The following is a 13,908-nucleotide window of genomic DNA, read 5'->3' as shown; positions in this document are numbered from 1 at the left end:
TTCTAGTATGAGAGTTTGAGATTATAAATTATGTAATTAAGTGTCAATTATATAATCCTTAAAGCACCAACTTTCTGAGCAATGATAATCTCAAGTTAGACGTTAGATGATTCAAAGTTGGGACACTGATCAAAAGAATATTACATCGATCATTAATAGTAACAAAGAAGGTTTTTTTAACCACTGGGAAGTTTTCTTCAAGTACACTATAACATATTTAGTCCATGTGTGCAAAAATATGATCTAAGTTCATATCAAGAGGAATAGCAGTTGGCCATAAGCTTTTGTCATCGGATCCCCACATCTCTAAGATTCAGGGAAGAGATAAGTAGCACAAAGACAGTAGGTGATGGCAAGCCAACAATTCTTACTTAAATCAGACAACTCCAAACTGTGGTGGCTCCAGCTTCAGTGTGGCAAACTGCTGGGACGTTAGGAGGCTGTCTCTTCTTGAAGCTGTACTTGCCCAGCACTTTCCATACAAACACTGCAAATATGTTATCTCTTCATCAAAGAATTGGAGAAGGCTGCTGAAGGTCACAGGAGGACTAAGGACACTTGAACCAAGTGAACACTGGTGTGTTCACCAAGTGAACTCTGGCAAAGAATGCCCTGATAACTCTTCACGGTACCCTTGCTTCACACACAATTATCACACTGATAATTCTGAGGACTAAAGTTTTCACACATCACAAAGAAAAGGGACCAAAAACTCAATGTCATAGCACGCTAAATCCTCTTGGAACCAATTTAATGGCTTTTATGGAAAATATACCTGCATAATGTACCTGCACTGCTATTTTGTGAGTAACATATTTATAATTACAACTCCTACAGACTGTGCAAACTGATTCCAACAGTTGCAAACACAGGATGTTGTTAAGCTGTATTCTAACCTTGACATTTAAGATATACATTTTTATTTTTTAAAGATTTTATCCATTTATTTGTCAGAGAGAGAGGGAGAGTGGGAGAGAGCACAAGTAGGGGGAGAGGCAGGCAGAGAGAGCCTGTGCAAGGAGCCTGATGCAGGACTTGATCCCAGGACCCTGGGATCATGACCTGAGCCGAAGGCAGACACTTAACCGACTGAGCCACCCAGGTGCCCCTAACCTTGACATTTAATTCAGTATGTACTGGTCCATCTGTATTTCAGAGAAAGGACAAAAATATTTTGAAGGTATATATTTTTCTGAGTGCTACATGATACATGCTTAATGGTTTGGTTCTTCTCAACAGAGTCCTTGGCCTAGCCCTAACCTTCCACATATTATACACGTAAGAACAAGAAAGGGATAAACTTTTGCTAAGTATATTCTACAAATGGAGTATTTCATTCTTTATTCCCTTAAATCTTTGAGGTAATGCCATCCCTCATTAACAGATGAGAAAACCGTGGCTTAGAAAGTATCAAGAACTTGACAAAGGTCATAAAGCCAGTGAATGCTACAGACAGAATCTTTAAATGACTCCAAGTGTCTGGATAACTCCACAGCTTCTTTCCCTTCACCATCAATAAGAAGTCTAATAATGCCAGACCTAAACAAGTATACTACAGTAGAAAAAGTGCCAAAAATGACCTTCTCAAAATACACTATTTATATTATGCCCAGATTTTAGGGTTACTTTATCATGCACTAAAAACAGTGTTCCCACCAGCTTGGTCAGAGGAACAGAAATTATTCATTTCACATAGTCTTTACAGAGGAGGTAAAATTTCCTAATATTCCTTAAAAATGTCTTGATGGAGCCTAAAAAGAGCTAATAAAGTCACAACACTCTAATTAAAACATTTCCCTTGAACTTTGTATTTTCTGCATATCTTATGAGGTCAAAGTCACAGAATTACTTTAAATTCATATAATATTACGTCATGACCATCACTGCACATTTTGGACCCCATTACTTAAGATCCAATAAGAATGAGCAGGTATATCATTTCAAATGTAACCTCTTTTGATTAGATTACCCAGACTTTCTACCAATTTTGATGTATTTATAAATAAAAACTAGGTCACTAAATGGTTCTATGAACAAGGTTAAAACACAGTAAAATCTCAGTTATTACTCAGGAAGCAGTAGACAGCAGCTCTCACTTTTCCACATCACATGAACAGAACTGTCATTATCAGTCTGAATGCTCAGACCCACACTATATTTCTGTTCATGCATTTAGCCACAGGATCTAGCAATTTAAGTCATCAAGAAGTACATGCTAAGAAAAGATGGTACACCAAACTGTCAGGCAGCTTTTAGCATTAGGAAGCTCTCCATCATTGGTTATTTTAGCAATCTAATGATGTTTTAATTTGTCTATTTCAATGAATATATTACTGAAAAGACAGAGATAGACCATCTTACATGAAAAATGACTATAGGAGGTACGCCTGCCTGGCTCAGTCAGAGAGCATGTGACTATAGATCTAGGGGTCATGAGTTCGAGCCCCACACTGGGTATAGCGATTACTTAAATAAATTTTAAAAAATTAGGAAAAAATGGCTATAGCAACGTAAGTAAAAGGAAGACTGTAATTTTTTCGACCAAGTAGGAGATAATGGTTTAGTGTTTTTGGAAAGTTGTTTGGCAGCATGAATCAAGAGCTTTTTAAATGTTTTAATTTTTGGCCCAATAATTACACTTTTAGAAATCTATCCTAAGGAAATACTCAGAGATATATGATCAAAGGTTTATGAACAAGGACATGCATTCCTATTGATAAAAATAAAACCATGCAAAAATACAAATATTTGAAATTGAGAATGTTCGAAAAAGATACAAGATAAGCAATTATTATAAATACATCAAAAATCAAGTTTTCCAAAATGTTATTACACATAATTGCTAAAGAAAAACCCAGCATTCAAAACTGTATATACAACATGAACTTAACTTTATTAAAAAAAAGAGAGAGAGAGAGAAGGCAAGGCATTGGCTCAATATGTGAATAAGGTGATAAAATTATGGATGATTTTATTTTCCTCCTTATACATTTCTAATTTTTCCAAATTTGATACAATGATTATTTGTAAACTAAAAAATTATTTGAGGTTATGTTTACATCAGCCTTATTTTAGCGTCTTACGTAATTCTAATTGACACCAACAAAATAAAAAGATACACTATACAAATGAAGACCCTTCTATGAATGTGAAAGAAATGCAAAAACAGGACAAGCTGACACAGAGAGCTCTTGACATAATTGTATCTCTTCAGACTGAATACTAATGCTGATAGCACTAATGGAATGAAACCAGAATGGCATGAATAATACATTACTTGCACCAATCGATGTCAGAATGTTACAAGCTGATGGAAAATAAATGCTCAGAGTAAAAACAGAGGAAGAAATTTCAAATGCAAGTACAGTATAGCAATCCATCTAATATCTCTACTGGACCAGGGTATGGAAGAATTGTTGCAACCCTGCCAAAAGAATACAAAATCGATAACAACTGTTGCTTTCCCACTGCCAAACTGTGTTCTACCAATGATGTTTCAGAGGAAAGACTATACAGATGACTGTCACTGGAGGTAAATTATTGATTAATATACATGTGTTTTCATGTAACTATGTGTACCCATTAACAGAAGACTCATCCTGATGCCAGGAAATGCAAAATTTTAACTGTCCATCTCTGCAATTAGTATAAAATTATATGCTGTATGTTAAAACAAAGAACAGAAATAACACAGATATAAAGAAAGGTAATTGTAGCACACATTATCCATATTCCTAAGTCAAGGGTCTTCTAGCACACAGAACTGAGGGAAATAATGCACAGTTTTCAGTCTCTAGGTAAAGTGATTGATGGAATATGCCTCAAGGAATACATAAGCCCTCTCTTATTCACATATATGTCAATTCCTTCTCAACTGAGGGTCTGAATTATAGAGTAGATCAGTGCCTTAAGAGAGAATGAAAAAAAATAGGATACTACCAGGTAAATGGCTCCTTAACTCTCAAATCCTACAGGGGAAATTCAAAGGACATCATGTTCCACATATGGTACAAATGGGGGAAAATATCTTGGAAAAAAGGAAAAGCATGTTTATTTAAAAATTTGCTTAGAGATGCCTATAGTAACCCTCTTATGGGCCTAATTGAAAATGATACTTTTATTTCAAGTCATCCTCCATTTTGAATAAAAGACACAAATTTGATTTTCCAAGAGCATTTTTCTGTTAAATTCTTTCTTGTAAAACAAGAAAAGAAACGAAGCATCTTAGCAGTTTCATACTTTGGCATAATGACCAGAAAGGACACCTTGAAATTGATATCAGCTAGTTTTCCATGGAACCCCCTCTCCCTGCACAGGTTTATCATGAAAGAAACAAGATTTATAAAATCATATCACAATGGAATTATACTGCAAAATAAAGATTTTTTAGAATAATTTAAGAAAACATTCCAGACACAAGTGATGGACAAACCAGAACAGGTTTCTGGGGGATATTATACAACATTTTTTCTTTGGTCATCTTAACAAGAACAAATGTAGCCCTAAGGGGCTTTCTGTTTTACATAGTACCTAGCAAGTGGTACTTGATTTGCTCTTTCTCATATTTCAATGTTAATCCTCTTGAAAGTGCACAAAAAGAGGCCCAGTTACAAAGCAGTCCAAAGTAAAAAATATTTGTCAACTACCCACCGTACATCAGGAGTGATTTCTACTGAACATGTGGCTCTGATTCTGAACAAAAAAACCAGGTTAAGTAGAGAGAGATGGACCAAAAATGACCTCCACCAAAATCCAGATCTATCCTTTGCTTATATAGGTTTAACTATGTGAAATTCTACTGGGTAAATGTTCTGGTCAGCTAAAACAACTAAAAATTAAGAAAGCTGCATGCCTTTAAATTTTGCTATTTGGCAAGAAAATCATTCTCCTAAACAGCTAGCATTTTAACTACCATGTCAAAGGGAAATCGAAATTAAAATTTGCAAATCGAAATTTGTAAAATAATAAAAAAAATAAAGATAGATACTTACTGGTCAACAATTTACCTTTCGGGTACTATGCTATGAGCTCTATAGACAAAATTTAATTATATTTTTTAAACCTAAAAGGTAAATATTAATAGCCCCATTTTACAATAGAAGAAACTGAGGCTCAAGGTCATGAGATAATAAGTGGCAAGATCCTAATAAAAGTCTTGCTGCCTCCTAAGCCTATATTTTCACCAAGCCATAATGCATCATCACTACACTTAGATGTGTACATTGGCAAAGCTGTACTCAAAGACAAATTCATAGCCTTAAATGCTTTCAGTGTTCTAAATAATAAAAATAAATGATGCAAAAATTCAAGTAAAAAGTTTCAAAAAGGAGCAATGGAAACCACAGTAGGCAGAAAAATGAAAATTAAGAGATTCAGAGCATAATGAACTATTACTGATAAATAAATAATATTTCTAGTTGAATTTTTTTTTTAATTCCAAGGCAAAAACTACCCCTCCCCAAAAAAAGTGTATCAGGTGAGGGCAATACAAAATTAGTAAAGAAAAGGAGATACAACACAAATAAAGGTGGCATTTTCTTTAAAAAGGAGAAATACACTTATGCCAATGTATGCCAAAACATGCGTCTAGTGTTCTATAGAAAGTGAATAGATGCTACACACACACACACACAGGCATTCAGTTTCTAAATTTGGGGAATCCTGAGCTAAACAAAGTGAACAAATTATTTCCAGCATTTCTCATCTTTAACACGCTAAAGTTTATTGTTAATCTCCAAAAGATACTTTATTTGACAGGAGGGTCACGTCACACCTTTAAAAAAATATTTCAGTATGGGGCACCTGAGTGACTCAGTCAGTTAAGTGTCAGAGTCTTGGTTTTGGCTCAGGTCATGATCTCAGGGTGGTGAGATGGAGGCCTGCGTCAGGCTCCATGCTGAGGATGAAGTCTGCTTGAGATTCTTTCCCCCTTCTTCTCCCTCCTCCTCAGCTCCCCCCTCTCTCTCTAATAAAAAAATAAAATTTAAAAAATACTTCAGTATGGAAAAAAATGTACAAAACATATTTACAAAGCCAGCCTAACACTCAAATCAAAAAATCTAACAAGTAATGCAATAGAGAAAAATCAATTGAAAGCCACTGTAATTCCCTGTAGAGGCTAATTAAAGAACTATGTATAAGCCACAACAAGAAAACTACCATAGTCATTATAGATCTGTATATTAAGTATTATTCTCTGTTTTAACTCCCAGTGAAAATGATGTCAAGGAAAGCAAAGTTTTATTCTTTGTCAGTTGACATTGGAAGGACAAGACAGGCTTGCAGTTTTCCATCCTCAGATGGGTTTCATTTAGGGGAGAAATATGGACCCTATAAAACCAGGTCAGTCATGTTCCTCAGTTTGAGGGAGTGGAGGGAGAGAGAGGAAAGTAATTCTCTCATGATCTGCTTTAAAAATGCCATAAATACTCCCTCTACTTTGGGCTGCACTAAATTCTGGAAACCCATAAAACACTGAGGTGTGAGAAAAGGATATGCAGTAATCCATTTTATCTATATTGGAACTATCAATAAGGGTGGGTCTACCTTGGCAATAAAACACTTTTAAAAGCACAATAAAATATTTAAAACTATTTGAATTCAACATATTGACTCAATAAAAGATAATATCCCACGCTGTCAAAAAATCAACAGTGCAAATATAACTGCAATATATCCTAGTATTTACTTGCATAGTAGAATGACCGCATACCCTGCTTTTCCATGACAGTCTAGCCTTACACTTGCTGTCCTAGTGCAATTATTAATTTTGCCCCTCTTTTCTCTCCAAAATGTCTAGTTTGGACTATAACTACACAGCCACCCTAAGCTCAAACCATACAGTACCTATATCTTCATAAAACCTCAGGCTAAGGGTTGGGGAATGACCTCATATCGAACTCATACACATACCCACATTCATATCATAACTCTGCTAATTACGTAACCTGGGTGAGATCACTTCATCTTTGGTCCTCAGTTTCCTCATGCATAAGATAATAACTATTTCATGGCCATATGAGGATGAAATAAGAAAATATCCTATGATTATCACAGTTAACTGGTATTCAGTAACTGCTCTATAAATGCTAGCTATGAAAACTGTTTAACAACCATCTCACAGAGCCCCAAGTGTTTTTCACATATAAAATAAATACAATAATACCAAAATTCTGAGCGATATGAAAGATTGTATTAGAAAACCCATGTAATGTGTCTGGCAGAGTGTCAGGTATACAATATGTGTTCAATAAATGGGTATTTCCTTCATTTCCTTAAATCTACAAGGGCTGTGATATTAATAACCCATTACTACTTTGTGTTTCATTATATAAATACAAATTCTACACCTGGAAAAACAAAATACAAAAAAAGAACAATAGCAAAATATGATAGTGTCTAGCAAATCAAACCTAAAAGGAAAGCAACAAGAACTGAGGTTAATCGTCTCAGAGGAGCAAAATTGCAAGGAGATGCAATATTCTAGAACATTAGAAAGGTGCTTGCATTTTAGAGATATATGTTGTTAAAACTCTATTTTGTAACATTCTTCATAGCCTTCCCCCAGCCACTCCACCCCAACCCACCCCAGCCTACTCAGCCAAAAGTAGACCCATTTACCTCTAAGGACATAATTCAGTATTTCCTAACTGTGGAGAATCGTGAAGGGTCTAAGATTTTACACTATATACAAACTAACAAGTTAATCTGCCATCATTTCATGGATGTGTGCAGAAGATCCAAGACTCCTAACCAGAGGGGTGCCTGGGTGGCTCAGTTGGCTGGGCATCTGGTTTCAGTTCAGGTCGTGGGGTTAAGCCCCACGTCGGGCTCTGTGCTCAGCGGGGAGCCTGCTTCTCCCTCTCTCTCTGCCCCTGCCCACTGCTCGTGCTCTCTCTCACTTGCATCCTCTTTTCTCTCTCTCAAATAAAATCTTAAAAAAAAAAAAAAGACTCCTAACCAGAGGCAAAGGATTTTATTACTTAAAGCAACAGCAATACCCAGATTGTCAGCATCTGTGCTAGTTCCCTGATCCCAAATTACCACAAGTGATACAAAAAAGGCCAAGGTGACATCTATACATGTGGTGGGCTGGGTTACAGCAGAAGAACCCAGCGCTCAGGGAACCTGAATCTCTTATAAGGGATCAGTAAGTACACCTGGAAGGAGCAGTTATCTTTATTATATTACATAATAAATGACCTATGCCTTGCTCCAGAGAAAGCCACTATCTCTATCATCCAAGGCTATTCCTTGTAAAAATATCCTTAAAAAGATAGTCCAGAGCAAAAGCAGGCAGTGCCTCTGATCACATGACATGCAGAAACATGACACACCATGCAGAATTGTCTCCCAACACCAACCAGGCACACATGGATTGTGCCTGCCCCCTAGTTCCAACACACAGTGTTCTGTGCTTAGATAAATTAGGGAAATATTAAATACAGGGTTGTTGTTTTTTCAAGTTTCTTTAAAGCAGAACTTCTCAGAGCCTAATAATCCAATGTGGCTTAGTGAACCCCCAATAGAATGATAGAATGCAGGTTTCAAAACTCATTTTTCACAAAACACCTATAAATAACTCACAAAGGTATAGTCCTTGGATCACAGTTTGGGAACTCTAGGGAGAGTTTATATCATGTGCCCAATATCATCATTCTCTCTTGTATAAGGTTAGCTAATATTTTCCCATTTATTTCCTAAAATCCCAAATCCACAGGGAAATGTTTACATAAAGAAATGCCTTTTAAAAGTATTAAATTATTGGAAGGAAAAAAACTGTACAGTCCCTCTGTGCAAAAGAACGCTTAAAAATAATTGAGATAATATAAGTAAAGTACTTAGCACTAGCTGGCACACAGTAAGTGCTCAAAAAATAGCAGCAATTATAAGTATTAGCCATTTTATCATGGTGCATTTACAGAACCCTCTTTGTTATAACACACTGAATTCCTATTATAAGTAAGCTGGTGTGGCTGTAGTAACATCGGGTCATGACTAGTGAATTTTCCTTCTCTAATTCTACTACCATACACTTTCCTACATGCAATGTTTCCATTCTCCTCATGCCAATATTTTACTCCACAAACTGAACTTTGTAAGCCTCCAGGTTTATTTTAGTCTAAATTTGATAAATGTTACTCAAAGCCAGTCTTCCTTTTTGTTTTCTTTTAATGTAAAAAATTAGATCCCCATTTGTTTAGAAGAACTAATTTAAAGTTTAAGTGTCTGTGCTTTCTTCGTTTTGTTTTTTTTTTTTTTTTTTTTTTCTCTTAACAGGGATGCCACTGAAAGGTCAAGCTGGATCTCATGAGCAAGTGGCAAAAGACACTGGCTTAGTTATTGGAAGCTCAGCACTAACATAAAATACAGTGAGGCTTGCTCAGTACTTCAATGTGAAGGCAAAGTCAAGTTTGCTTGTGTAGGTCCGAAAAGAGATTTCTAATCCCCTGCTTCTTTCAGCTCCCCTCATGAGAGCACCTTTTCATTCTGAACCTTTGGAGGAGGGGAGACCTGGGAGGCTAGCTGGCATCCATTTCTACGAGACCTCTATCACCTGGCCAGACTGTCTCTCAAAAGTGTGCCTGTTTGTATTATCATCATACTTTGAATTAATTAATGATAAATCACTGGATAAAGTAAGGTCTAGGATCTATGACCAGTCTCTAATTTAGACATGGGGTGGGGTGGGGGGAGAACTTCTCCAATTATACCAGAATGGTGGATAACAAAATGACAAGGAAATCAAAATAATCTAGTATTCTGTGTGTTTACAGTACGTTAGAATGTCCTTAAATAAAGGCTTTTCCTCCTCATTGCTCAGTTTTCTATCTGTAAACTGGGATGTGATTTCCTTCTTATTTCATAGTTTAGAGGAGAGATTAATGAACATTTGTAAAATATTAATTTTATACCAAATAAAGCATAAATGACATTTTGTTTTTTATAAAACATGATGGTGAATATCTACTTACACATACTACTCCCAGAGGAATCAAATCTCTAAGTCAAATTATAAAAAGGAACTTCTACTACTGTGGCATTCTAGATCTTCCTTGAATAACAGCTAAAGCTAAGTGAGAAATTAAGTTTCCATTTTCAAAATTTAAAAAAAAAAACAAATCTTATACTTTATAGCCATTTCTGTGAAGAAGAAACTCTCAAATAAGAAATTTCATTAAAATGTGGTCTACATACTATTTTTTTTTACAAAGTTGTGTTAAAATCTCTGCTTAAAACCATATTACATGTAGTATTTGTAGATATTTCTAAATACACGTTTCCAATATTTTTAACTTTTTGAGAAGTTAGTTCTGAGGAATTTTCTTACTAGTATAGGTCTCACAAGCTACAGAAGAAAAAGTTGCCAGGTATATTCCTGGGCTTTGCACAGAATCGCCAAGGAACCTTTTAAAAACTATCCCTTATCCCTCAAAATTCAGTGACTCTAGAGTGGGGCCCAGGAATCAGTATTTCTAAATATCCCTTCTAGATCCAACCCTAGGCAAATTTTAGAACTAATGAAAGATTGCCATTGTACGTTTCAAAGAGCATCTAGCTGGCAGCAGAAAACTGCACTTTGGAAAAGGGGTGGTTCTCGTCTTTACAAGAACAGAGAGCAGTCCTCTCTCTATTCCTTTGAAGTGATAAGCCAAGGAGTTTTCTTCTGTTCCTCCATATATTACCACTTGTTCTTCAAAGAATCAAAAAGATAAAATTTAAAAATAAAAATAATACATATTCCTGGTATATGTGTGTAGTTTTCTAGATAAACGAAAGTCATCATCAGGTAAAGTCAAGTAAGAGGAAGATAGACTGTTGCTGGAGGCTGAAGCAAAAAAATGCCACTTAGCAGCTGAAACGCCAAAGAATGCACCTTTTTAAGCCAAGTCAAGAAACTAATTCTAAGTTTTGTAAACGTATTGAACTTTCTTTTTATTTTATTTGCTTTAGTTTAAAAAAAAGAAAGAAAGAAAAATGGCCCTTTTAACTTCCCGCCAGAGAAAATACCGCGCGGACATGTAATTTTAACCGAGTCGTGGCTGCCCCCTAGTGCTTGCTTACCTCAATTACAAGATTTTTTAAGGGAGTCTTACTAGTCATGAAAGAATACTTCGTTCCAGCTTTGAAGTAAGAACACAAACTAAAGTTGGTTTCTAAACGTCCTGATGTATTCATTCTTGTAACGTGACTATCCCTAGCCCTTTAATTTATTTCCCAGGACATCTACAATTTTTGAAGTTTACCGACTTTGAACTGTGTTGCTAAAATAATGCAAGATATTTCTATGCTTTTGTTTGTTTTTGTTGGTATAGTCTTTACACACCATATAAAAGAGCCCCTTAATCTTGGCCCCTCCTAACTACCAGAAGCAGGGTGTGCCCATGAGCCCTGAGTCTGAGTGCCTCCCCCTCTGTGTCCCACCCCCAGTAGTGAAGGCAGGTGTTGTCTGCAATGGAGCCAGATCCACACTTGGGCTTTTGCAGCTAGTCTTATAATACCACAGCCAGACCTGCTAAATCGTCAGGCCCTCAGTGGGTGGCTTCCATAATCTCTCTAACCTGGCTATAGCTTCCCATTTTGCTGATCTCCCTGACCCTGAATCAGCAAGTATCAGGATCCCTGGCATTCATCACAACCATTGCCCTAGCCTGTTGGGCAAGTGGCATTGGCTTGTGACAGGAGGGTCCTTGACTTGGGTCACCCCAACTTCTCTCCTAGTCGGGATTCTTTCAGGAATACTCATATGCCAGACATAATTCAAATAGGTGTGCTCACATACAAACTGGATAGTTAGCACTTACTAGTTACATTTGCTTGTTTGTTTTTTAACTTGATCTCTCTTTTCTCCGGTAATCAGCTCTTTTCTCTTTGCAGAAAGCCAAATACAATTTTATGCTTCTTGAAAAACTATACTGAACATAAGGTATTCTTCTTTTAAAGTAGGAATTTAAGAAGGACAATCAAAAGTAATAGAACTTTGGTAGACAGAAAGCAAGAAAAGTTGGGCATCTATTTTGCTACTTAACCAATACTTTACAAATCACCAAATTTTAGGTATTATTACTATGTAATCACATTCTAGTAAAAAATATCACTCTCTCTAAAAATGGCCAAAAGTTAGAATGAGAAGCTTCTTAAAGTAAATCACCAACAGAAAGAAAAATCAGCTAATCTGCAAAAGTAAATATTTATTCTTTGTGGTACACATCAAATATACAGTGGTCTGCATCAGAATAATATTTATTCACAAAGTGAAATTAATTACTTACATGTTACTATGAAACAATATGCCACATTTTTTTGAAAGGCAGAAACATACCATACAAATGTTATTGAAATTAGCAGCTAGAGTAACTGTATTTATTATAAGCTATAGTAGCTCTAACTATATATATTGACATGGAACATGTTAATGATTTATTTTTACAAGGGAAAAATAACTTTCCAAACGGCATGTACCTTATGACCCTATTTTTAAATATTTCTATTTTTATATATTTACACACAACACACTCAAAATCTGAAAGGATATATACTCAATTCAAACTATGATTTCTTCCTGGGTGGTAGAATTAGGATAATTTTCATTTTCATTTCCGTCTCTTTACTTACCTATATTTTCTGACAAAAGAATTCTGATATGTAGTATTTGTGGCTTTTTTAAAAGCTATTTTTTTTAAAAGAGTAAAATTACGCCATGCTAACTTTTATGGTTATCCTCGACTACCACTATGCCCTTTCTTCAAGATCAGTATTGCTGAGTAAATCAGAGAAAGTTTTTCTTGGTTGGGGCCTACACTTAGGATGGGGGAACAGGATACTGTTTAAGGATCTTTATTGTTTGTTTTCATCATTTTTTGAGTCTGAAATTCCTCTATCTCCACAGTCCAGACTGACTAAGGGAAGACTAGAGTACATTTTGCAATAACTGGCTTTTGCTGCACTCTGCTGGAACATTCTCTGGTGTTCTGCACAAAATGATCAATAAAGAATGCTCAGGTCTTTGTTATATATATCTGGTTAAAAACATCCTCATGGAGGTTTATATATTTCTATGGATTAATGAGTATGTTCTTTATTTAATAAAAGGGATAGAGTTTACAAACACACACCCCAAGGATCACCATGCTCACGATATCAATAAGTGGCTATACATGCAATAGTTGATTATGGTATGTTAGAGGTAACATTTTTAAGTGTTTATTTTGTACCCTCTAAGAGGCAGATCTTTTCTCAACTCTTCTAAACAAACTGAAAGATCTATCTTCAATCTTGTAAATTCCTTAGATGTACCTAACTGGACTCACATGATGTGGAATCATTTGTTACGTTAAGAAGAAAAAACCTTACCAAATTAAAGCAGTTTTTCAGTTTGTTGGGAAATAGTCAAATGACTTACACCTGCTTTGTCTACCTACCAATCCCTGTTTTTAGTCTTTTACCTCTTCCCCCAAAACGCACCTGCAGTCAACATTCAGCATGAAGCTCTTTCGGTGAAAAGTAAATCAATTTGTGTTGGCCCGAGATTCCACAAAACAGTGTCTAGAGAGGCCTCAGTAACACAGATGCAATGGAAAAGAACTGTGGCAGGCTTGTTTCAACAATCTTCTGAGGGCAGTAAGGAAAAACTTTCACCTTAGCCCTGTCTTGGGAGTTGCAAACACAGATGTTGGCAAGAATCCCAGCATACACAAAATACTTCTCAATTTTTACTAATACCTGCTAAAATTATGTTTTGGCCTCTTTGCCTGGAAAGAGAAGTCTGGGATGACCCGTCTTTTGACTTTATAATCTGCATAAATCTCTTGAAGAGGGTTCACAGGAAAAGTTTCCATGGAACATTTCTATTGAAAAAAAAAAAGAAGAAGAGAAAAAAAGCAGCGGCCTCCACAGCATCATCTCCCT

At 35.9% G+C, this 13,908-nt stretch overlaps 1 protein-coding gene across 5 annotated transcripts in view; it reads right to left on the bottom strand.

Moving 5' to 3' along the window:
- BBS9 (Bardet-Biedl syndrome 9) overlaps nucleotides 1–13,908 on the bottom strand; it is a 416,531-nt gene that overhangs the window by 162,422 nt on the left and 240,201 nt on the right. Inside the window, exon 20 of one of the 5 annotated variants that reach the window (XM_057304305.1) lies at nucleotides 7,604–13,847. The exons of the other annotated variants lie outside the window; for them this stretch is intronic. Within the exon in view, the coding sequence (XP_057160288.1) occupies nucleotides 13,716–13,847 (132 nt within the window). The 3' untranslated portion in view covers nucleotides 7,604–13,715. Of the gene's footprint in view, nucleotides 1–7,603; nucleotides 13,848–13,908 lie in introns of those variants that run through there. 5 annotated transcript variants of the gene reach the window in all.

Source organism: Ursus arctos, unplaced genomic scaffold, assembly GCF_023065955.2.
Source record: "Ursus arctos isolate Adak ecotype North America unplaced genomic scaffold, UrsArc2.0 scaffold_3, whole genome shotgun sequence".
NCBI lineage: Eukaryota > Metazoa > Chordata > Mammalia > Carnivora > Ursidae > Ursus > Ursus arctos.
The sequence above is the reverse complement of the archived record's forward strand: the minus strand, read 5'-3'. Positions and strand labels throughout refer to the sequence as shown.